General features: G+C 39.5%; 1 protein-coding gene across 2 annotated transcripts; it reads left to right on the forward strand.

Annotated features, from left to right (window-relative positions):
• The first annotated feature begins 17,529 nt into the window (after window positions 1-17,529).
• LOC147490532 (uncharacterized) lies at window positions 17,530-20,390 on the forward strand. 2 transcript variants are annotated; one of them, XR_015198833.1, is made up of 2 exons: window positions 17,530-19,088; window positions 19,951-20,390. XR_015198833.1 is itself a non-coding variant. In XM_086566233.1 (2 exons), exons 1-2 carry the CDS (start codon window positions 17,613-17,615, stop codon window positions 20,211-20,213), a joined length of 1,545 nt encoding a protein of 514 aa, XP_086422359.1. In that variant the 5' UTR covers window positions 17,530-17,612; the 3' UTR covers window positions 20,214-20,390. The 2 variants fall into 2 exon arrangements, 1 of the variants encoding a protein (XP_086422359.1); XM_086566233.1 differs by having other exon boundaries at window positions 17,530-18,894.
• The last annotated feature ends 1,229 nt before the right edge of the window (window positions 20,391-21,619 follow it).

Here is a 21,619-nt window from a genome sequence, read left to right on the forward strand (position 1 = left end):
AGGATCTTATGGTAACCAAACCACAAAGAACCAAGAGAAAGATGTAATAAACCACATTACTAACCTTGCATTTTAGTGAGACGGTGTTGGTACAAAGTTCTCATTGGTTGAATGTGGAATTGCATGAGGTAAGGATGAGGAAGCGAAGAAGAGATACATGTCTTTGCAATGAAACTTGCACAAAGTGAGTTATATATAGATTTTGATTAAGGAAAACTACTAAGTGAAGTACTCACGTGTTGTTTTGAGCCGATGAATCAGCATGGGTACTTGATGTGACACGCTCTTCTTGGGAGCGTAAATAGCCTTTACGGGATTAAGGAATGATAAAGATTTCGAAGAGACTCAAAGAAGAAAGACGCGTCGGTATGGTGTTGCATGAGGTGTAACTGGACTATTATGTGTTTGATGCTTGTCACTTGAAGTGGAGTTTGTGGAAGTGAATGAGAACCATTCAATGTTGAACCTTGTGCACCTTGGATGGTGAAGTTTTTGTCTTTGCCAATTAGTTTAGTGCTCCTCTCTTTTCCCTTCGAGCACGTTGTCCTAGTATTCTATTTGTTATCTGCACCTAATTATAAGTATAATCAACCGAATAGATTGGGAGAAAGAGGAATGCATGGATAATAGCAAAGATGGCAATTAGTATTAAAATTAGAAAACATTTAAATGTAAAGATATGAAGAAAGTAGTGAAAGGTAATAAGTGATCGAAGACTCAAAGGCAAATTATAAATGAATAGATGGATGACCACATGCAACACAATTGGTGGGTAAATATTATACATATAAGCAGGCATTAAATGGAAGTTATTAAATAGTAGTGAATTTACTACAATTATAGTGTACAAAAACACCTTTTGGACAATGCATGAGCAATCATAGTATTATTTTAATTAAAGCTCATCTTACATGAGAACCGGATGGCGGGAGAAGTGTTTGAAGTGGAGTCTGTGGAAGTGAAGGAGAGTCATTCAATGTTGAACCCATTAGTTGGTGGTCAATGACATGACGTGTGACTACTTGTGCACCTTGGATGGTGAAGTTTGAGTTGCCAATTAGTTTAGTGCTCCTTTCTCTTTCCCTTCGAGCACGTTGTCCTAGCATTCTATTTGTTATCTGCACCTAATTATAAGTATAATCAACCGAATAGCAAATATGGCAGTTAGTATTAGTGGAATGTAAATATATGAATAAAGTAGTCAAGGATAATAAGTGATCGAAGACCCAAAAACAAAAGCAAATTATAAATGAATAGATGGATAACCACATGCAACACAGTTAGTGGGTAAATAGTATACATATAAGCAGGCATTAAATTGCAGTGAATTTACTACAATTTGTTGGAGTTATCCCTCACATGAGGAGAGAAACTGGAGCTGGAGAGAAACAAGCGAATTCGGCATCGCGATTAAGTCGAAGCGCCAGCGCCGAGATAGCAGCGACTTCGGCCTTGAGTTCAATAACATATAGGCGACCAGCGCTCAAAGTGCCAGCGCCAGCGCTTTCGGCTTCCAGTCTTGGTAGCGCCCTGCCGCTCAGGCATAAATTTTGTGGGCCTTGCTACACGATTACCGCGAAATTTGGTTTTTGGAGATAAAACCAAATATCAAGGTTTTGGAAAACCTAACCTAACAGAACCAAACAAGTCGGAAAGGATTGGGATCCGGACTAAAACAAAGAGAGAGAGAACCTTTACGAGATACAACCCCTCAAAAAGAGATAAAGTGATCTAGTAAGGTGAGAGAAGGTAAGGAGAGATTGTAATCTTCCTTCCTACTTTATTAAGAAGCTGGCTCTTGTGGAAGTAGGCATCATTGGCGAACCACGGTAAATCTTTGTGTTGTGGTTTGCTTTTCTTGCTTTACATTATTATCCATTTGTTAATAGTTGTTTTAGCGAGTTGGGCATGTTAGTATAGGTAGTTTGTGATATTTGAGATTTATCCGGAGTTGAAGTGTGTTCATACAAGTTATACGTGTAGTGGGGAACCGATTGATATTGGTGTAATCCCCAACAAGTGGTATCGAGCCTTGGTTAGAATAGCCTAGGGTGTTATCGAATCTTGGTCGGGAAGGTGTTTGCGAAATTCGAGAGAAGATTTGAGGTTAAATAACTTGTAGAGATGGACCATTCCGTGAACACTTTCGTATGATGAGTCCGAATAGGAAGAACTACACCATCCTGGAAAGCCAAGATGGAAGACTTGCTATCTTGCAAGGACTTGGCACTTCCCATTGAGAATGAGGGAGTAAAACCGAGAAAAGATCGATGAAATTTGAATGGAAAAAGCTTGACAGAAAAGTTATTGGGTACATTCGACAATGGATAGGCGGCGGTGTCTTTCACCATGTGGCCTAAGAGACTACGACCTTCGGTCGTGGAAGAAACTTCGAAGACACGTGTATGAGAGGAAGCCGGGTGGAAACAAAGTGCTAGTCGTTAAGAAGTTTGCGGAACCACGAAGTACCTAGAAGGTTCTTCAATGTCCGAGCATCTTAATGAAGTCTGAGAATATCATCAATCGGATGCATTTGATGAAGATCAATTTGGGAGGCGAAGTTGAGGCTTTGTTTCTATTAGGCTCTACCCGAAAGTTGGGAGACATTAGCGGTTTCTCTACATGGAGCAGCCAAGGATGGAATTGTTACCATGGAGATGGCTACCACGTCTTTGTTGAATGAGGAGACTAGAAGGAGTGCAAGAAGCGGCTCTTCTCACTCAAAGGTCCTTTTTCGCGAGAAACGGGGAGAGGTCGGGCGAAAAACCATCTCGTTCTAGAGGTGATGACAGAAGTAAATCTAGGGGTGAAGCTAGAACTCCTAAAGGCGGAGAGGCAATGTTACTATTGTGCCACCAAAGGCCACCGGATATGAGTGCAGAAACGAAGAGGGATGAGAAGAACAACCGTGTACATGAAGACATGGTGCAGAGGAACGGAAACACAAGCGGAGATACTACCGCGACTAGTCGGCGACCTAGTGGGAATTGTGTCGATTGTGGGTGTGTCTTTGTCTTAGTACCTCATGTCGAGGATACGAGTGGGTGATAGATACGGGAGCATCCTATCCGTCCACAATCGCCGGGGATTCTTCACTACCTACGGTTGTGGTGAATATGGTGAAGTGAGGATGGGTAATGATGGAGTCTCAAGATTATAGGCATTGGAGATGTTCATGTAGAAACCAATGTCGGCTACACCTTGACACTCAAGGATGTAAGACATGTCCCCGACATACGGCTAAGCCTAATTTCGTTTGGGAAATTAGATGATGATGGCTTTGTAAACTCGTTTGGTAGCGGGGTATGGAACCTGACCGAGGTTCCATTGTAGCAGCCCGGAGGAAAAGAAAACTTGCTCTCTTTACAAAACACAAGGCTAGTTTGTGTAAAGCGTAGGCGAATCGCGAAGAAGAAGCTTCATCCTCGAACCGTGGCACAAGAGACCGCGGTCACACGGGCATAAAAGGGATGGAAGTTCTTGCTAAGCAAAAGGCCTTGCCGGACATTAAAGGTACACATTTAAATACATGTACTCATTGTTTGGTAGGAAAGCAACACGGGGTGTCTTTCCAAAGATTCCCGTCTCACGAAAAAGGACACGTCCTTGAGCTAGTGCACTGGAGACTTATGTGGTCCTATGAGTGAAGTCCCACGAGGGAGCCAGACTTCTTGACATTCATTGATGATCGTCCAAGAAAGATATGGGCCTATAGTCGAAGACCAAGGATGAAGTACTTGGCGTGTTTGAGAAATTCCACGACATGGTGGAAAGAGAGACTGGGAAGTTGTTGAAGTGTGTATTCGCCGGATAATGGGGGTGAGTACATTGGGCCATTTGAAGAGTATTTGCGAGTCATGGGATTAGTCATGAGCGCACCGTTCCCAAGACAATGCGAGAATGGAATAGCGAGAGAATGAACCGTACCATTGTAGAGGATAAGATGCATGCTATCTCACTCTAAGCTACCTAGAAACTCTTGGGTAGAAGCAATGCGTCTGCTGACGTGCATGTGATCAACCTCACCCGAGCAAAGCCCTCGAATAGTGATTATCCGAGAGAGTATGGTCGCGAGAGATGTTGATTATGGATACTTGAGGGTATTTGGGTGCGGGGCATTTGTGCATATTCCAAAGGATGAGAGATCCAAGCTTGATGACAAAGCCAAGCGGTGCATTTTTCCGGGTTATGGAGATGAAAAGTTTGGTTACAAACTCTATGATCCGATTAACAAGAAGGTAATCGAAGTCGAGATGTTGTGTTCCTAGAAGACCAAACCATAGCAGACTTTGAGGAGGGTGAGAAGCTTCTGGGCTTTCACCAATGATCTTGTTGATTCGAACCGAAGTTCTCTTTTGTGGAGCGTCGCGAAGGCATTGAGAATGCAGAGAACCATGAGTTTGAAGCTCATGATGAGAATCCTATTGCTCATGATGGGATAGAACCTATTGGTATAGAAGATGCAGATGAGATGCATGAACCACCACCGAGCAAGCGAAGTGTATCCTCGAGGCACCCGGCCAGATGGGGCAAGGAGGTCCGACAGAAGAGAGACTAGCTTCAACGGTATCCACCCATAATGCGTCGCGTGCTACTATCGGATGGTGGAGAACCTATGTACTATCAAGAGGCACTTGAAGGTACGGACAAAGAAAAATGGTTGAAGGCCATGCATGACGAGATGGATTCTTTGCATAAGAATCACACTTATGAGTTAGTTGAGAAACCCCGGGGAGAAAAGTTCTCAAGAATAAGTGGATATACAAAGTCAAGCATGAGGAGAACAATCCTCACCCAAGGCACAAAGCTCGCCTTGTTGTGAAGGGATTCGGTCAAAGGAAAGGGATTGACTTTGATGAGATTTTCTCTCCTGTAGTGAAGATGACTTCTATTCGGGTGGTATTGGGTATGGCCGCAAGTATGAACCTAGAGGTTGAGCAGCTAGATGTAAAGACAGCTTTTCTTCATGGAGACCTTGAAGAAGATGTCTACATGGACCAGTCAGAGGGGTTTGAGGTCAAAGGCAAGGAGCACCTAGTATGCAAGCTGATAAAGAGCTTGTATGGATTGAAGCAAGCACCGAGCGATTGGTACATAAAGTTTGATTCCTTTATGGCTGAAGCAAGGATACAAGAAGTCCGCTTCAGATCATTGTGTGTTTGTTCAGAGATTTCCGGATGGGGATTTCATTGTGCTATTCTTTGTATGTGGATGATATGTTGATAGTTGGCCCAAACATCAACAAGATATCAAGCTGAAGAAAGACTTGAGTAAGTCCTTTGAGATGAAGGATTTGGGTCAAGCAAAGCAGATACTTGGGATCGCGGATCACCGTGACGTGAAAAGAGTGGAAAGTTGTGGCTTTCAAGAAAGCTACATTGAGAAGGTGTTGAAGAGATTCAACATGGATCAAGCGAAGCCGATCGGTTGTCCGCTTGGTGGCGGTTCCGCATGACCAAAGAGATGTGTCCTAAGGGTGAGCATGAGCAGAGTCGGATGGAAAAGATTCCTTATGCATCCGCGAGGGGGCGTTTGATGTATGCCATGGTGTGTACTAGACCGGATATTGCTTTTTCGCCGTTGGGGTGGTAAGCGATTTACATCAAACCGGGTAAAGAACATTGGGAAGGTGTTAAGTGGATATTGAGATATCTCAAAGGCACTTCCAAATCATGTTTGTGCTTTGGTGGAAGTAAGCCCCCTTACTTGAAGGCTACATCGATGGAACATGGCGGTGATGTTGACTCGATGAAGTCCACCTCCGGTTATCGGTTACCTTTTGCGGGGGGCGGTTTCTTGGCAATCTAAGTTGCAAAAGTGTGTTGCCCTCTCCCTACTGAAGCGAGTATATTGCAGCCATCGAGTGTTGCAAAGAGTTGCTATGGATGAAGAGGTTCTTCGACGACGAACTAGGGCTAAAGCGAGTAAAACAGTTTGTAGTTCTATGTGACGGTCGAGGCGCCATCCACTTGAGCAAGAATGAAGTTTTCATTCTAGATCCAAGCACATACACGTCGTTATCATTGGATTAGAGAAGTACTTTCGAAGACAAGCATTTGTGTATCGAGAAGATCCATACCGACAAGAACGGGTCGGATATGATGACCAAAGTCTTACCGAAAGGTAAGTTTGATGTTTGTTTGTGCTATTGCCGAATGGCAAAGACACCTCCTCTGTTGATTTGGCAATTGCATGGAGGTATCCCCTCACCGCTCGGGGGGAGATTGTGGAGTTATCCCTCACATGAGGAGAGAAACCGGAGTCGAGAGAAACAAGTTTAATTCGGCATCGCGACAAGTCGGATAGATGGCGATAGGATAAGCGCGACTTCGCTCGAGTTCCGATAATATAGGCGACCAGCTCAAAGTGAGCAGCGCCAGCCACTTCGCCTTCCAGTCTTGGCGACTTCAGCAAAAAGGCGAGCGCGCCAGCATAAATTTTGTGGGCCTTGCTACAGTACGCGAAATTTGGTTTTTGGAGATAAAACCAAATATCAAGGTTTTGGAAAACCTAACCTAACAGAACCAAACAAGTCAGAAGGATTGGGATCCAGACTAAAACAAAGAGAGAGAACCTTTACAGAGATACAACCCTGTAAAGAGATAAGAGTGATCTAGTAAGGTGAGAGACTGTAAGGAGAGATTGTAATCTTCCTTCCTACTTTATTAAGAACTGGCTCTTGTAGAAGTAGGCATCATTGGCCGAACCACGGTAAATCTTTGTGTTGTGGTTTGCTTTTACTGCTTTACATTATTATCTGTTGTTAATAGTTGTTTAGCGAGTTGGGCATGTTAGTATAGGTAGTTTGTGATATTTGAGATTTATCTGGAGTTGAAGTGTGTTCATACAAGTTATCTGTGTAGTGGGGGAACCGATTGATATTGGTGTAATCCCCAACACAATTATACTGTACAAAAACACCTTTTGGACAATGCATGAGCAATTATAGCATTACATTTTAATTAAAGCTCATCTTACATGAGAACCGGATGGCGGGGAGATGAGATAGAGAAACACTATCGATGGGCCGCACATTTATAAAGCAAAAGAAGAAATAAGACAATGCAATATACATAAGCAAAAGCAGCGGTAGAAAAATAAATAAGGCAATGCAACTTAGCATAAGACAATGCAAGCAAGAAATACCTGGAAGCCAAGAGGCGGTTTAAGATTGAGCCTATCTTGGGGGGCAACAAAGACATGTTTGTTTTGGTTTGAAGGTTCCTTAAAGGAGTCTATAGGGCGTTTTCCTTTGTCAAGAATTGGTTGCGTAGGAAGCTATAAATATTTGAAAGAGAGTTCAAAAACATGATGTGAAACCAATAAAGTGTTAATATAATTTGGGTAACTCAAAGTATGTTAATAGAAGTTATCAATAACGATATATTGTTGATTGTAATAATACGAGGAAGCGGGTGTCGTTGAGGAGTAGGTGGTCAAGGTAGAGTCCATCTTGAACTGGAACATAATTATTGTTTTTTCTTGCAAGGGTCCTTATAAGGGTCCATTGGACGTTTACCCTTATCTATGGGATCCTGTAGAAACAAATAGAAATAGCTAGATACTCAATAAAATCTGTAGAAACAAACATAAAAAAGGATAGGTAGGGATAACATACCATTGAGAGGAAAATCTGCAACAAAAAAATGGTGCCTAAAAAAAGACAATGCAAAGCAGTTGATTATGTACTTGATCAGCTTTAATCAAAACCTAAAGGCAACTTAAAACACACTAAATCAGTAAATTGATTAGTACATGTTCTATCCGAACAATCATAGATAAACGAAAAGAATTTTCTTGTTCATAACCATCATCTCTTATATTGCAATCGAATAGTGTTAACACCTATGTCTCCACCATGAGACACCCCAAGGAGTAGAGTGGAATTATCGTGGCCCCTATCCAAACCCACGGTCACATTCCTCCACAGGGGTAAACTTCTTAACTTATATAGAACAAAGCACTGACTGGACTCCACGGTTGTAAGCTCAATTAATGTAGACTAGTTGGCACTTGGGCTTAAGCCTAGGCAAATTTTTTCAGGAAAAAGTCCATCAACATCCCATGTAAGTTACTTGCTTCATCATAACCGACCCATCCATGAATTCTCATTTCTCTCCGCTTTTAAATTTCAATCGTCACATCGCTTCGGTGGAAAATTTTCCCTCCATAAGAAAGAAAGAGTTTTACTTAGATTAATTGAGTGACATCTAACCCCTATATTTTAAAACAATAGAATTAACACATTTTAAAATCGACTAAATTGAGTACTAAAAACATATAACTACACACGGGACACTATTCAGGGTGTCATCTGCTCTTATTTTGCTTTTCTCCAACTCAAAGTTTCATTTTTTTTAACCAAAGACAAAAAAAATACATTTCAAACTTTAGGAGAACTAACATAAATGTTGACCGTTTAAAGGTTCTAAAAGGTTTCCTTGCTTACCTTCCAACTCTAGCTCCTATGCCCATGAGACTTTTGGAGAACGGTGAGTATAATGAGTGAAGTCCCAAACTACAAAGGGTTGAACAGGTTTGATAAAACAAAATAAATTAGGAAAACAAAATAATCACACATTACGTTAAAGAATATTTTTGAATAATTATTAGTTGGAAGTCCACTCTGTAAGGGATACATACATATTTAACATTGCCTTTAACATTTCAGCATACACATAGTAGAACTTTGATTACTATACTCAAAAGTCAATCCAATCTTCAAGCTAGACAAAATCACTGCCATTTGTTCGAGTTTAAAAGAAGGTGGACCCCAAAGAAGAGCATGTGGAAGACAATCCAATATCCTCATGCATTTTTTAAGGACAGAAGTTTCTCTAAAAATCTTGGTGATTTTTGAATCTTGTACAAGTCAACATTGTAAGTGGGAAGAGCCTAAAAGCCGAAAGGACCACATATCAAGGACCAAAATATCGATATCGGTTAATATATCGGTGTACCCAAAAACCGATATATATCTATTTTTTTTGTGACCAGTCCAAACCAAGGCCCAAAATATCGATATCGATAAATATATCGGTGTACCCAAAAACCGATATATATCGGATATATCCATTTTCAAGCTATAAACAATGTATTGATAGCTATAAACAATTCTCATAACTATAAACAATGTATTGATACACATGCTTCTAAGGGAAACCTACATCCCCCTAAAACCAAATCTTAAAAACAACACTTTCTTTTTTAGCTAAAACATCGATTTGGAGTTAACATTATCCTCAAGCGGGGAATAAACTTACTGGGTTATGGTCGAGAAACGGTATTTCAAGATCCCGTAGCTTTGTAGAGTTCACAAAGCTCGGTCATCTACATTTATAATATTTCTTTGAATAATAGAGGAACAATTATACATTCAGTCTTACGCAAGAGGCGCCCGAACACATGAACCGAACCGCTCCTTCAAAGAACAAACAATAGCGGACCTCATTTTATTAGTGTACATAAAGAGGCATACATATAATATTTGCTTTATTAGTGTACATAAAGCATTGTACATAAAGAATGAATGAATGAAAACTGGAAGTCGGAATGAATGAAAACTGAAGTTAGAATGAATGAAAACTAATTAAGAACTTAAGATACAAAGAGGACATATTGCTCCATTATTTTTAGACATATTAAGAAGTTAATATGACTGTATTGTTTCTTTATTGGTAGGGTGCTCTTTTATGTATCTTTGATCTTTCTATGTGGTTCGGGCAGAATGAACCTAGGTATAGATGAATGCATTAAGTAAATTTACAAGCCTGAAAATGGACGTAATTTCAACTTAATTTCAGAGTGGCACCTATATGTCTAAAATCTCAACCCTTCATAATTAAAATACTAATTAAACCACAACAAGTAATCATACAAAAACTGAATAAACAAGCGAACCAAGGGAACATAAAATAATTTTATATTATCTATGAAGTAGAAGCGAGATATTGCAAAATATTTCTTGTCAAAATCCATTTTATTAACCAATATTTACCCAAATTCTGATTTTGAAGTCATTTTCACTATACACCATCTTGGTTGAGCAAAAAGAGTACCATGCAAAACACAACACCATCGATTTGTCGTAGTACTTTCAACTTGTCCAACCTTTAATTAAGTTTGTTTCTTTCCCGCTTTTCCATAACACAAAATAACAAAAGATTGATTAAGAATGAAAACCAAGTCGGACCTCATTTAATTCCGTAGCTTCAAATTTTCATATCTGAGGCAATCAATCTTTTGTTAACCGCTCCTTCAATCATTCCAGAGATGAACAAAAGCATTGTACATAAATAACAAAAGATTGATTAATAAATTAAAAGAATGAAAACTGAAGTCAGACCTCATTTACATGTGCTTCAAGCTTCGTCATTTACCTGTGTTGGTTACGGAAATGAAACAAGGCAATTCTTTCTCTAGAGTGACGGCGCCAGGAAGGAAGGATAGGGCATACATAATTTGTTTGAAGAATAAGATCCAATAGATCCCAGTGTTAGGGCATAAGGGAGCATACTCTTTGGGATTGACTTATTTTGCCATGTCACAACTTAGAAAAGACAATGGTAACCACTGGATGGAGGCCCTACGGGCCCCACACCATTGTGTTTTATTAGATAGATAATGCTTATGTAGGGACTGTTTGTAATGTTTATATTGGTCTGTATTAGGGGTGGGCAATGGGCCGGGTCACAAGTCTAAATCTCAAGCCCTGACCCTACTTTAAAAGCTTTAGGGCCGGGTTTTAGGGTCGGGTTTTAGGGCCGGGCCTATATATTTTCTTCGTTTTACAAATGCCATTTTTCAGACAGAGGTTGTTTTTTTGGTTTCTGTGTTACAAATAACTGCTCTGTATTTCGCTTTAATGGTGTGGACGGAAACCTTTAGTTATAGACTTGGCTTGGATGTGAATAAAAATATAATTTATAAGAAGTAAGTGAAAAAATAAATTGAGAATAATAAATTCTAGACTTTGATTTGATGATCAAAGGAATAAAGTCATATTTTTTTATTAGGCTAGTGCTCATTGTTCTTCATAGCTGCTATATAGGTTGACAAGTTTTTGTTATATAAGACAAGTTATTGGAAGTACCTTTGGGTATAAGACTGTAGGTGATAAATTACAAAGGACAATGTTATTTTAATTTAAAATATTTAACAAAGAGTTGGACAATTATGGTACGTATATTTATAGTGAAAATTTAAAACTATAACTAAGGCTTGGTTGTTTTGAATTAGGGTCGGGCCTATGTTTAACCTTAGCCCTAGTCCTGCCCTAGAAGGCCTTAGGGTCGGGTCGGCCCTGCCCTAAACTCTGTGAGGGCTTTAGTTGTAAGGGCTTTATAGGGCTTAGGGTCGGGTCGGTCAGGGCCGGGTTAGAGTCGTTAGGGCCAAATTCCCACCCCTAGTCTGTATTGTAGATTTATTTTTATTATATTTTCTGTCAGTCTTGAATAAATCCAGTGTTTCTGATTAATAAACTTATTCATGTCTGTCTATATATCCATTCTGTATACCTTGCACAATGTAAATTTTGGATATATAATTTTGGACTGTCTTAACCTAAACCATTATTTCATCTAAGGACTATCAGTATCCCAATATTAGTAATTTTATGGTGGGTCTCGTCGCCTCGAGTTAGTTCGACTTTAAATGGAGCAAATTGATTGGGTTGAAAAAAATCAGCAAATTTGTTAGTATTTGCGTACATTACTTAGATTATTGCCCATCTTTGAAGTACTATTACGAGTTTTAAAATGAGTATCTGAGCCATTGGTTGATCCTTACGTGCACATCTTAAGATCATCAAACGGTAAACTAAACACAAGCTTCAAGGTTCAAGTTTCAAAAACGATATCCTGGAAGTCATGGAAAGTAGGCTAACTAAACTAATAATGATAAAGTTGAGCATTTGTCCATTTCAGCTGAGGCATTGCTTAAATTGTCGAAAACTAAAGCAGTTTCTTGATGTCAAGTATTGAACATCTTCACTTGTAGGTCGATAGGAGTTAATTTAGGTAGCAAGAGGTCGAAGCAATGGAAGAATTTTCATATTTTCGCAGAAGTCGAAGTTATTCAGGGTACAAGCAGCTGGCCGTAGAGTCCCAGAGCTCCCTAATGCTCAACTGCTCAAGAAAACACCCAAGTGCTAAGTACGCTGCCCTTGTAAAAAAATTATCGCAGATAAATAAATGAATAATTGTAGAGAAAAAGGGATGTTTTTTTCTATTTCACGTTCAGAGGCGCACTGCGCTTCAAGAATGGCGCAGACTGCGCCTTAACTGAATTTCGTGAAAGGTCAAATACAAGTTATCTGTGTTTTGACAATTAAAATGGGCATGTTAGAATTGCTCTCTTGTAATCTCTCTCTTTCTTGGTTTTGGAAAAGTTAGGTTTTCCAAAACCTTGATTTTTTTTTTACCAAAAACAAATTTCCATGATTCATCGTAGCGAGGCCCACGAAATTCAGTTCGGCGCAGCGCACTTTCACTCACGAAGGTCGCTCTTGTCTCTAGGCTCTTGGAGTGCAAAAGGCTCAACGAGAAATAGAAAAAAAACATCCCTTTTTCTCTACATTCTCCACCTCGGTGATATTTTAACACATAAAACCAAGCCGAACACATCCAGCAAGAACACATCCAGCAAGAAAGACTCGCAGTCAACTACCCCGAAGGGCTATGCCCACACAGGGCTCTTTCAAACATGTAGGATTTGGAGCAAGTCCAAACAGTGTTGGAACTTAACTCCGGTGACAACTTTTGTCAGCATATCAGCAGGATTGTCATGGGTGTCCACTTTCTCAAGTGCTACATCACCATCCTCAACGACATCCCGTATAAAGTGATAACGGACATCAATATGCTTGGTCCGAGCATGATGAACTTGGTTCTTCGCCAAATGAATAGCACTCTGACTATCACAATACAAAGCAACACTGTTCTGCTCAATACCCATATCATCTAGAAGACCTCGAAGCCATAGTGCCTCTTTCTTTGCCTCACGCCAGCGCCATATACTCTCGTCTCGGTAGTAGATAGAGCAATCGTAGCTTTGAAGCATAGACCTCCAACTAACCGTGCACCATGCATCATAAACACATAACCAAGAGTCGATCGTCGTCTATCTAGATCACCGCGATCGGAATCCACAAACCCACTGACATAACAAGTGCCTCCACCATAAGCTAATCCTACATCCAAGGTATCCTTCAAGTACCTTAGTACCCATTTCACTGCCTCCCAATGCTGCTTCCCAGGATTTGCCATATACCTGCTTACAACACTAACTGCCTGGGAAATGTCTGGGCGTGTACACACCATAGCATACATCAAACTACCCACGGCACTTGTATAAGGAACATTAGCCATATGCTTTTGTTCCTCCACCGAACTAGGAGAGAATTTAGCTGAAAGCCTAAAATGCCCAGCTAAAGGTGTAGAAACCGACTTTGCAGTCTCCATACCAAATCATGAAATTACTTTCTGAAAGTATTTCTTCTGAGATACAACTATCCGTCGCTTCTTCCTATCTCTGTCAATCTCCATGCCCAGTATCTTCTTGGCTCCACCTAAGTCTTTCATCTCAAACTCCGAGCTAAGTTGAGATTTCAACTTGTCTATCTCCACCATGCTTTTGGAAGCAATAAGCATGTCATCCACATAAAGCGAGGGAGATAGATGAAGTCATTACCACGAAGCCTTCTAAAGTAGACCACAGTTATCATACTGCGCCGGTGTGTACTCATGTTGCATCATGAATGTGTCAAAGCTTTTGTACCATTGCACAGGCGATTGCTTTAACCCATACAGTGACCGATTCAATTTGCATACATGATCTTCTTTCTCAGCAACAACAAACCCTTCAGGTTGTCTCATATAGATCTCTTCCTCCAGGTCCCCATGCAAGAAAGTAGTTTTCACATCAAGTTGCTCTAACTCCAAGTCAAAGTGAGCAACTAAACTCAATAACACACGAATGGAAGTATGTTTGACCACCGGGGAAAATACCTCATTGTAGTCGACTCCTTCCTTCTGTGAGAAACCCTTTACTACTACTCTTGCCTTGTACCCAGTACTGTCGGACTCAGGAAGGACCTCTTTCTTCCTGAACACTCATTTACTGCCGATAGTCCTTTTGCCCTTTGGCAATAAAACTAGGTGATAAGCACCCAAAAGTGTATTATGAAACCCCATTGACACATATAAATTTGGTTAATTATGTGTTTAATAATCATGAAATAAATATATTTTCATACTTTTGCAGGTATTTGCAGTAAACATGGAAATATTGGTTAAACCTGCAATAAAGCACGAGGAACGGCGTATATATGAATTCTCCCAAATCCGCACAGAAGCATCAAACTTCCAAAGCTCCTACCTCTCGAACCAGGACTCCGAATGCGACAAGAGAGCTCTTTCGGACAATCGTATGATGAACTCACGCGATAAAGGGGAAGTTGTAAAACCGCCCAAAATACCGGACCGCCATTTGGATCGCACATGAGCCCACTGCCGGGGCCACAAGATTGGATGAGTCATCAATCATGGAGCATGTCAAGACAAAAATAACAAATTATTGGTGCAAAGTTGACACCTTGCATGTAATAAATTAGATTATGTGTTAATAGTGAAAAAAAAGGCAAGGTGTCACTTTGTTTTAATATGGTGGATAAAAATGAATTAATGTGGTTTGATGATTCACGTGGGAGGAAATGAGATTTCTCTCAAATGGAGAAGAAATTAGACAAGGGTGGGGGACAATCCATTTACTCCCTTGACTTATTTTTCCTCACATGGCATTATTTTAGTTCATTAGTGAAAAAAATCATAAGTTAGTTTTTAGTTTTTGTAAGAAGCTTGTAATAGTTTTAATGGAGGAAACACTTGTTTTCTTCTAGAAAATAAATATATCAGTGAGTTTGATTGTTTATCTTCTTCTTTTCTCTATCTCTCTTTTGTTTTTTTTAGTTTATAAATCCTTGTCCCAAGGATCATGAGTTAACTTCCCTTTTGGGGAGTTAATCCAACTCATGTGAGGGTAAATCAATTTTTGTTGGTTTGGTAGGTTGTTAGGAAGAACAACTAGCTCTACACCCTATCCCAAAATGATAGTTGGTGTAGTGTCTAGTTAGGAATCAAAGCAATGAGCTTAGAGATAAGTCATTGCTTAGTTTCACTTGCTAGCATGTGTGAGCTCTTAAGTGAGCCATACATGCTAGGGATCAAATCTTTTCTTCCATTAGGGGGGCTTGTCTATGAGTCTAGGAAGGATCAAATAACCTTTTCAAATCAACAACTAATGATAGTTTCACATGAGGAGGATTAACTCTCCACCTTTTCTTTCAAATCTGTATTTTGGTATTAAGTGCATGTTTTCAAACTTTAATGTCTTTCTTAATGTTTGTGTAGGAAGGAAAACCTAGTATCAATATTATAACCTTACTCCTTAGTTCCCTTTATTGTAACATCCAATTTGTAGTTGTTCTAAACTTTTAGGTTAGTTCGAATCCTTATTCCAACTCTCTTAAACGAAGATCGTGAGTAAGGAACTTTGAGTGCTTTTGCATCAATTTAGAGTTCAAACCTCTAAGTAGTAGTAAACAAGCATATATCAAAATGCTGCCTGCTTTGTTCTAAAGCAATAGAACTTGGTGCTCTGATCGGAAGTTACATCAAGGGGAACCCCATTCTCTTCCTTCCTTTCCTTTTTTCGCGTTTCGTTTCGTTTTTTTGTTCAAATTAAGTATTTTTACCTCATAATAGAGACTGTTCGGCTCACAAATTTTTCGTTCCACTTCCGGGTACCAAAAGTTAGGATCGGGAAACATCACTGCAGCGATTATAAAGTCTTTGTAAAAGTTGAAATCATTTGAATTAAGCGACACGATGCGGCGCCGCCAGGTCGAGTGCGCGCCAGCAGCCTAAATATCCGCCCTCAGACCTGAAAAATTCGATAATCCTTTGGGATTAATCGGCGATTTAATTGAAACGTTTGTTTTGGTTCAAAGGGCTTAAAAAGCGGGAAGCTTCTGAGGGTTCCAAATTTTGATATTATTGTAATTTTTTTATGTTTTTTCTGCATGTATGCCATGTATATAGTATTAGGAAAAATTTATGGATTATTATTTACGTTATTAGCCTAGAATTATGTATGAATCATGTGAATACTTTGTGAATATATGAATATATATATGCGGTTAACGGTCATGAATTACATATTAATGTATATATACATACAAATGGAACTGCTTTTGCATGGTTATCTATATATCTATATCTAAGTCACATGTTTAGGATATATATTACCGAATGAGTGATTATTTGCATGTTAGCATCTATAACTTAGGAGTTATACATAGTAATTAGAATGTGTTTTGGTATTTTGGCCATAACTTTGGCTACGGTTCTCTGAATCACACGTTTTCCTAAGCTAACACACTCACTTGAGCTCAAGGGCTACATAGCCCACCACTTCTCACTAGTTGAGGACCTATGCTTCTAAGATAAGCTCAGTGCAGAACGCTTACTAAAGCATTCAGCTCACTCAAGCTCCAAGGCTCCCTCGAGCTACAACTTTCTTACTAATTGAGAGCCTACACTTCTAGGATCAATTCAGTACTTGTCAAACCAGTATCACTTGCATCTTCAGTCACTATTCCACGTGCTTCCCACGTGTGGAATTACTCTCTCATCAGGTCGCCCCACAGAATTGGAACGACCTAATGAGAGGGGGCTGTGTGAGGGACTAATATACACAACCAATGTATATTATACACGTGTTTAGCATAAATAGAAATACCACACCGACCTCATGTCCTCGTCCTCCGAGCTCGCTTCATAAGCGACTCACCTTATATAGGTGATCTACTTCGGCTCATACTACAAGCAACGACACCATTGCCCGATCTAAGATGTTCGTCCTATGAGCTCGCTCCAGGGTGACACAGGTCCAACGGACGAGCTAACGCAGAACGCTTCATCTCATGACATCATCCCTTGTCCGGATGCAATCATTACGGAGATATGCTTACACATCCCATCACCGCAATATACGAACCTTCGCAACCACTCCCTATCATTACGGGATTCCTACCAACACCAACCCTACACGCATCTCTAATCTCGGCCCACATATCTGTACCCGTCGATTACACGTATTATTAGCAGATCTACATGCTCAACAATTATAAATACCCCCCTACATGAACTACGTCGGACTGATTCTTCTCTATATTCAACCCCTTCCCTCATAATCGATAGATAGATACAATTAGGCGGTCGGTCTAAGAACAACGTTAATTTTCGGTCTTTCCAATATTCAACCCCTTCTCCTCCTAATCTTATATGTAAAGGAAAACTAAAACGCTCATTTACAATTATTATTAATACGGTCTAAGAATCCAATTCGTTAAGCACTTAACGATGTCAATATGTACAGAACCACTTAAGGATGTCAATATGGCCCACAAGCCCACCGCCCGAGTGGCACATGAGCCAAGAAAGCCTTATAACTACCCACGGCCACAGTTTATTCGGTTGGTAAACTGTAAAAGCAAACAGAAAGTGAGTGGCAAGAAGCTAGGAATGAAGTGAGTTTAATCCTCAAAAGTCAAAATGCTTAGACATGCTTCAAAAATCTTTACTTTCCTTCACTTCAAACCCACCACCTCATTGTTTCGAACCTACTGCACCAATAAGAACACCACAGGTTACACACAACACTTAACAAGTCAACAACAAGAAGCACTGAATGCAATATCAAATAAAAAGTCAGTTTTCATCACTGGGTCAGCAGGAACAGGTAAAACTTTCTTGGTTTCAATAGCTATAGACATTTTAAAGAATGATGTATACAAACCTGGTGAAGTGTTTGTTACTTCATCAACTGGTATTGCTGCTTGCGCTTTATATGGACAAACTTTACATTCATTTGCTGGTATAGGACTTGGGGTTGGTCATAAACATGGTTTACTTGAAATGGTTGTTAGGAATTCTGATGCTTTTGAAAGATGGAAAAGTGTTAGAGCTTTAGTTATTGATGATATAAGTATGATAAGTGGTGATCTTTTTGATAAACTTGACTACATTGCTAGAACTTTGAAGGGTCGTGTCCATAAACCTTGGGGTGGTATTCAGTTGATTGTTAGTGGTGATTTTTTTCAACTTCCACCTATTATGGACGACCAATACCCCTTTGATAGGCACTTTGCTTTTGATGCTAAATGTTGGAATGCTACTTTTTATTTGGAACTTGAACTTACTCCAATATTTCGACAATCGGAGCAGGAGTTTATAGATTTGCTTCAAGGGGTAAGGAGAGGGAGATTGAATGAAGAACATTTAAGAATTCTTCAACAATATTGCTGTAAAGAACCGGTGGATTCATCGGTGACTGTGCCATATCTTTATCCGTTGAATAGGGATGTCAAGATAGTGAATGATGCTAGGTTAAGAAGTTTGAATGGGAAAATTTTGAAGTATACAGCAAGGGATACTGGAAAGAAGGCAAAGAACCTTTGGAAGTGGGAACACAATAGGGGGATCGCACCTAAGAAGTTGGAGTTAGGTATTGGTGCTAGGGTGATGTTGATTAAGAACATGGATGTGGGTGTTGGCCTCATGAAAGGTGCGACTGGTACCATTGTGGATTTCGTTGAGCAAACTGGAAAGAAGTCTCGGGGAGTATTTGCTAAATGTCTGTTGCCCAAGGTTCGATTTGACTCAGGATTGGTGCATATGATTGGGCCTGAAGAATGGCATGTTATGGAGGGAGAAAAAGTGCTTGCAACTCGAAAGCAGATTCCTCTTATACTGGCATGGGCTATTAGCGTTCACAAATGCCAAGGAATGACTCTTGATTGCCTTCATACTGATCTTTCAAAAGCCTTCGGTGATGGTATGGTTTATGTTGCTCTTTCTAGAGTTAGAACCTTACGAGGCCTTTATTTATCTGGTTTTGATTCCTCAAAGATCAAGGCGCACCCAAAAGTTTTGGCGTTCTACAACAATCACTTTGGTTCAAAGCAGTAGCAATTAGATCAAAGCATGGCTTTTGAAGATCGAGTTAAAATTATATGTTCTGACCTCAAGGTAAGGTCTTTAGTAGTTGCCTATTCTTGTTATTATGAATTTATATTAGTGCATTTCTCCAATTTAAGTTTAAGCCTGATTGTTTGAAACAAAATTTTCTCATCACAGCTTGAAAATGCACTATATCCATGGTTGAAACCTGTCATTCCAATTTTGGGTATTGTGTTTGATAGTGGTCAACAATTGGCATTTGATCAAGATGTCTCTTTTACTAATGTCCTAAGCTGCTCTCTTTGCGGCAACCATGATCCTTTTGTTTGATTATGGGTATGAGTGTTTTTGTTTGTGTAATAATGGAACGAGTGTATTAACACTTTGAATGTGAACCTATTATACCACGTTGCATGTTCGGATCCGTGGATCAGGGTCTATTTGTTGGTAGATCTACCAATGTAATATCTTGTTTCGTGCTAGATTACCAGTTTCTGGAAGAACACGTGCAAGGTATAAATTGTGTAATAAACTTTATATTTCTCCTTCAGATCAAGCAACACTAGTAGGATTCTTAGCAATCCCATTATTGCATAAGCAATTAAGAAAAAATTTCAGATGATAATAATTAGTTGGCGTTTATAGGAAACCAGGCATTGAGTAGTAAGTTCATACTTCTATTACTCTCTAGCTAGTAAGGCGAGGTAAATAGTGTATCATCGTCCAAGAGCCATCATATGGACTTTGTGGAAGGAGACAAATGTTGTGATCTTTGCCTCTTAAGTTGGTTTTCTTTTGAGTTACCTCCCCGTACATGCCACCTCAACCTGGGCATCTTAAACTCAGAATAGCTGCCAGTTATAAAATCAAAGCAAATGGTTTGGCTTAGGCTATGTTTTAAGGGATCACAATGGTATTTTTATTGCTGCAGGAACCGGTAAAGGCAGGGCAGGGTCTGTTGCAGAGGCAGAATGCCAAGGAACTCTTAAAGGACTCAAGTGGAGCAGGAACTTCAGCTCCTCAGTTGAAGTAGAGGTCGAGGTGAAAGAAGTCAGCAACTTTTTGGGAAGAAAAGCATCAAATATATCATGGACTTCAAGGAGTATACTAGAAGATGCACGGCTAGATTTTGGCCTTTTTTGCTTTATTTGTATTAAGTGGATAGTAGATCTGCAAACCGTGTGTAGCACATAAGCTTAGCCTCTAATGGCCACAATCTACCCCCACGTTCTGAGTGGCTTACACTGCCACTTTGTTGGTTGATGGACGTCTTGGAGGAAGATAGAACTCATGTAAATATAGTCTGTTGATTATCAAAAAAAAACAATCTCCTTGTGCATGCAAGGATGTTCAATGTATATTCTTTGTTTATAATGCTTATGCAGAGACTGTTTGTAATGTTTATATTGGTCTGTATTGTAGATTTATTTTTATTATATTTTCTGTCAGTCTTGAATAAATCCAGTGTTTCTGATTAATAAACTTATTCATGTCTGTCTATATATCCATTCTGTATACCTTGCACAATGTAAATTTTGGATATATAATTTTGGACTGTCTTAACCTAAACCATTATTTCATCTAAGGACTATCAGTATCGCAATATTAGTAATTTTATGGTGGGGCCTCGTCGCCTCGAGTTAGTTCGACTTTAAATGGAGCAAATTGATTGGGTTGAAAAAAATCAGCAAATTTGTTAGTATTTGCGTACATTACTTAGATTATTGCCCATCTTTGAAGTACTATTACGAGTTTTAAAATGAGTATCTGAGCCATTGGTTGATCCTTACGTGCACATCTTAAGATCATCAAACGGTAAACTAAACACAAGCTTCAAGGTTCAAGTTTCAAAAACGATATCCTGGAAGTCATGGAAAGTAGGCTAACTAAACTAATAATGATAAAGTTGAGCATTTGTCCATTTCAGCTGAGGCATTGCTTAAATTGTCGAAAACTATAGCAGTTTCTTGATGTCAAGTATTGAACATCTTCACTTGTTGGTCGATAGGAGTTAATTTAGGTAGCAAGAGGTCGAAGCAGTGGAAGAATTTTCATATTTTCGCAGAAGTCGAAGTTATTCAGGGTACAAGCAGCTGGCCGTAGAGTCCCAGAGCTCCCTAATGCCCAAGAAAACACCCAAGTGCTAAGTACGCTGCCCTTGTAAAAAAATTCTCGCAGATAAATAAATGAAAAATAATGATATTGAGATGCAGAGGGCATAAACAATAACACAATCATACAGGTAACCAAAATGAAAAAAAAATGATATGTTTGAGAAAACAACCATAGAACCTCTGAACTGCAATATGTTAATTGAATTGTTGAATACTCCACGAGATAGAAGAGTAACAGGAGATGACTACTATAAATGGCGATATTAAAGAGTTTAGACATTAAACATATATACCTTGATCAATGTAAATTTATGGTGTGAGGAAATTCTAGCCTCCGAAGAAATTATATTTTGTGGTAAAGCTTTTTCAACCATTGGTAATCAGATGCCCAAGAACAATGCACGATCACCTAGATTTTGACCTCTGTTCACTTAAGCTCAGCAATTTCTAGTTTGAAAATCCTGAAACCGATTGTGAAACAATATG

This window comes from Coptis chinensis, chromosome 6 (genome assembly GCF_015680905.1).
Source record: "Coptis chinensis isolate HL-2020 chromosome 6, ASM1568090v1, whole genome shotgun sequence".
In the NCBI taxonomy this organism is placed as follows: Eukaryota; Viridiplantae; Streptophyta; class Magnoliopsida; order Ranunculales; family Ranunculaceae; genus Coptis; species Coptis chinensis.